General features: G+C 65.8%; 1 protein-coding gene across 1 annotated transcript in view; it reads right to left on the bottom strand.

The window, feature by feature from the left end:
- PTCH1 (patched 1) overlaps positions 1 to 765 on the bottom strand; it is a 68201-nt gene extending 67436 nt beyond the window's left edge. Inside the window, exon 1 of the mRNA XM_029203538.1 lies at positions 184 to 765. Coding sequence (XP_029059371.1) covers positions 184 to 186 — 3 coding nt within the window. The 5' untranslated portion in view covers positions 187 to 765. The remainder of the gene's footprint in view (positions 1 to 183) is intronic.
- Between the last annotated feature and the right edge of the window lie 359 nt (positions 766 to 1124).

Genomic DNA, 1124 nt, shown 5'->3' with positions numbered 1-1124 from the left:
CCGCGCCATCGGCACCCGCGCTCCGGGCAGGGCTTGACGGCCGGCTACCCGGCGCGCCGCCCGCCCGGCCCGCCTGGCCCTCCGGCCGCCGCGCGGGGCGCCTCGGCCCCGCAATCCCGCGTCCCCGGGGCGCACGCCGCGCGAGGGCGAGGTGGCGGCGGCGGCCAAGACGGCTGCACTCACCATAGCCGGCCGTCAAGCCCTGCCCGGAGCGCGGGTGCCGATGGCGCGGACGCTGCGCTTGGATTTCACATCAATTCCTTTTTTCCCCCGTGCCCCCCTTTCCTGGTCCTCCGCTCCTCCGTCTTCTCCCCGTCTTCCCTGGTCTCCCCCTAGCCTTGTCGCCGCGGATCTCTTTGTCTTCCCTGTCGTCGTCTTTTTCTTCGTCTTCGTCTTCTCCTCCTCCTCCTCCGTCTTTACAAAAGGAACGGAAAGTGTAAAAACCCCGGCGCGCTGGGCCGCCGGAGGCTTTCGGCGGAGTGCAGCGCGGACTCACAATTACAAGCCTGTTTCTATTAAGCAGTTCCATGGCCCTCGGCGTGGGTGGTCTGCCGCGCCATAGGCAGGACCTGTCAGGGTCACGTGACAGATCCGAAAACTTTACCCCTTTACAATAAACTCAAGGAAAGCAAAGTAAACTCGAGGAACGTGCTATCAGCACAGCCCTCCTGGGTAAACAGGCGCTCCCCTCCCCTCCTTCCTGGGAGGCGCCCCGCCGAGCGAGCTCCTGCGAGCCACCGCCGCCCCTCCCCGCCCCCCGCGGCCCTGTCTGCGGGGGGCCGCCGGGCGGGGGGTCTCCGCTCTCCACCTCGCCTTCCCCATCTAGTGCTCCCCCACCCTACACACGTTATTTACTGACATTTAGTCACTTGCCCGAACCCCCGGGTGGGGGGTGCTGGGGGAGCAGGGAAGCTCATTTCAGCATCCCCAGCACTTCGGGAAATGTGGGGTGCCCAGAGCGCTGCAGAGGAACACCACCTTCCTGTCCGCAGTTCTCAAAGCCCTTTCCTGCTCGCATTCCCACGGAAGCCCCGAGAAGCTGGGAGCATTCTGGTTGACAGGCCCACAGGCTGACAGGGAGGCAGAGAGCCAGGGGAGCCGGGCAGATAACAAGAGACTCCCGG

This window comes from Monodon monoceros, unplaced genomic scaffold (assembly GCF_005190385.1).
Source record: "Monodon monoceros isolate NGI ecotype Baffin Bay Population unplaced genomic scaffold, NGI_Narwhal_1 Super_Scaffold_5, whole genome shotgun sequence".
NCBI classification, from domain to species: domain Eukaryota; kingdom Metazoa; phylum Chordata; class Mammalia; order Artiodactyla; family Monodontidae; genus Monodon; species Monodon monoceros.
The sequence above is the reverse complement of the archived record's forward strand: the minus strand, read 5'-3'. Positions and strand labels throughout refer to the sequence as shown.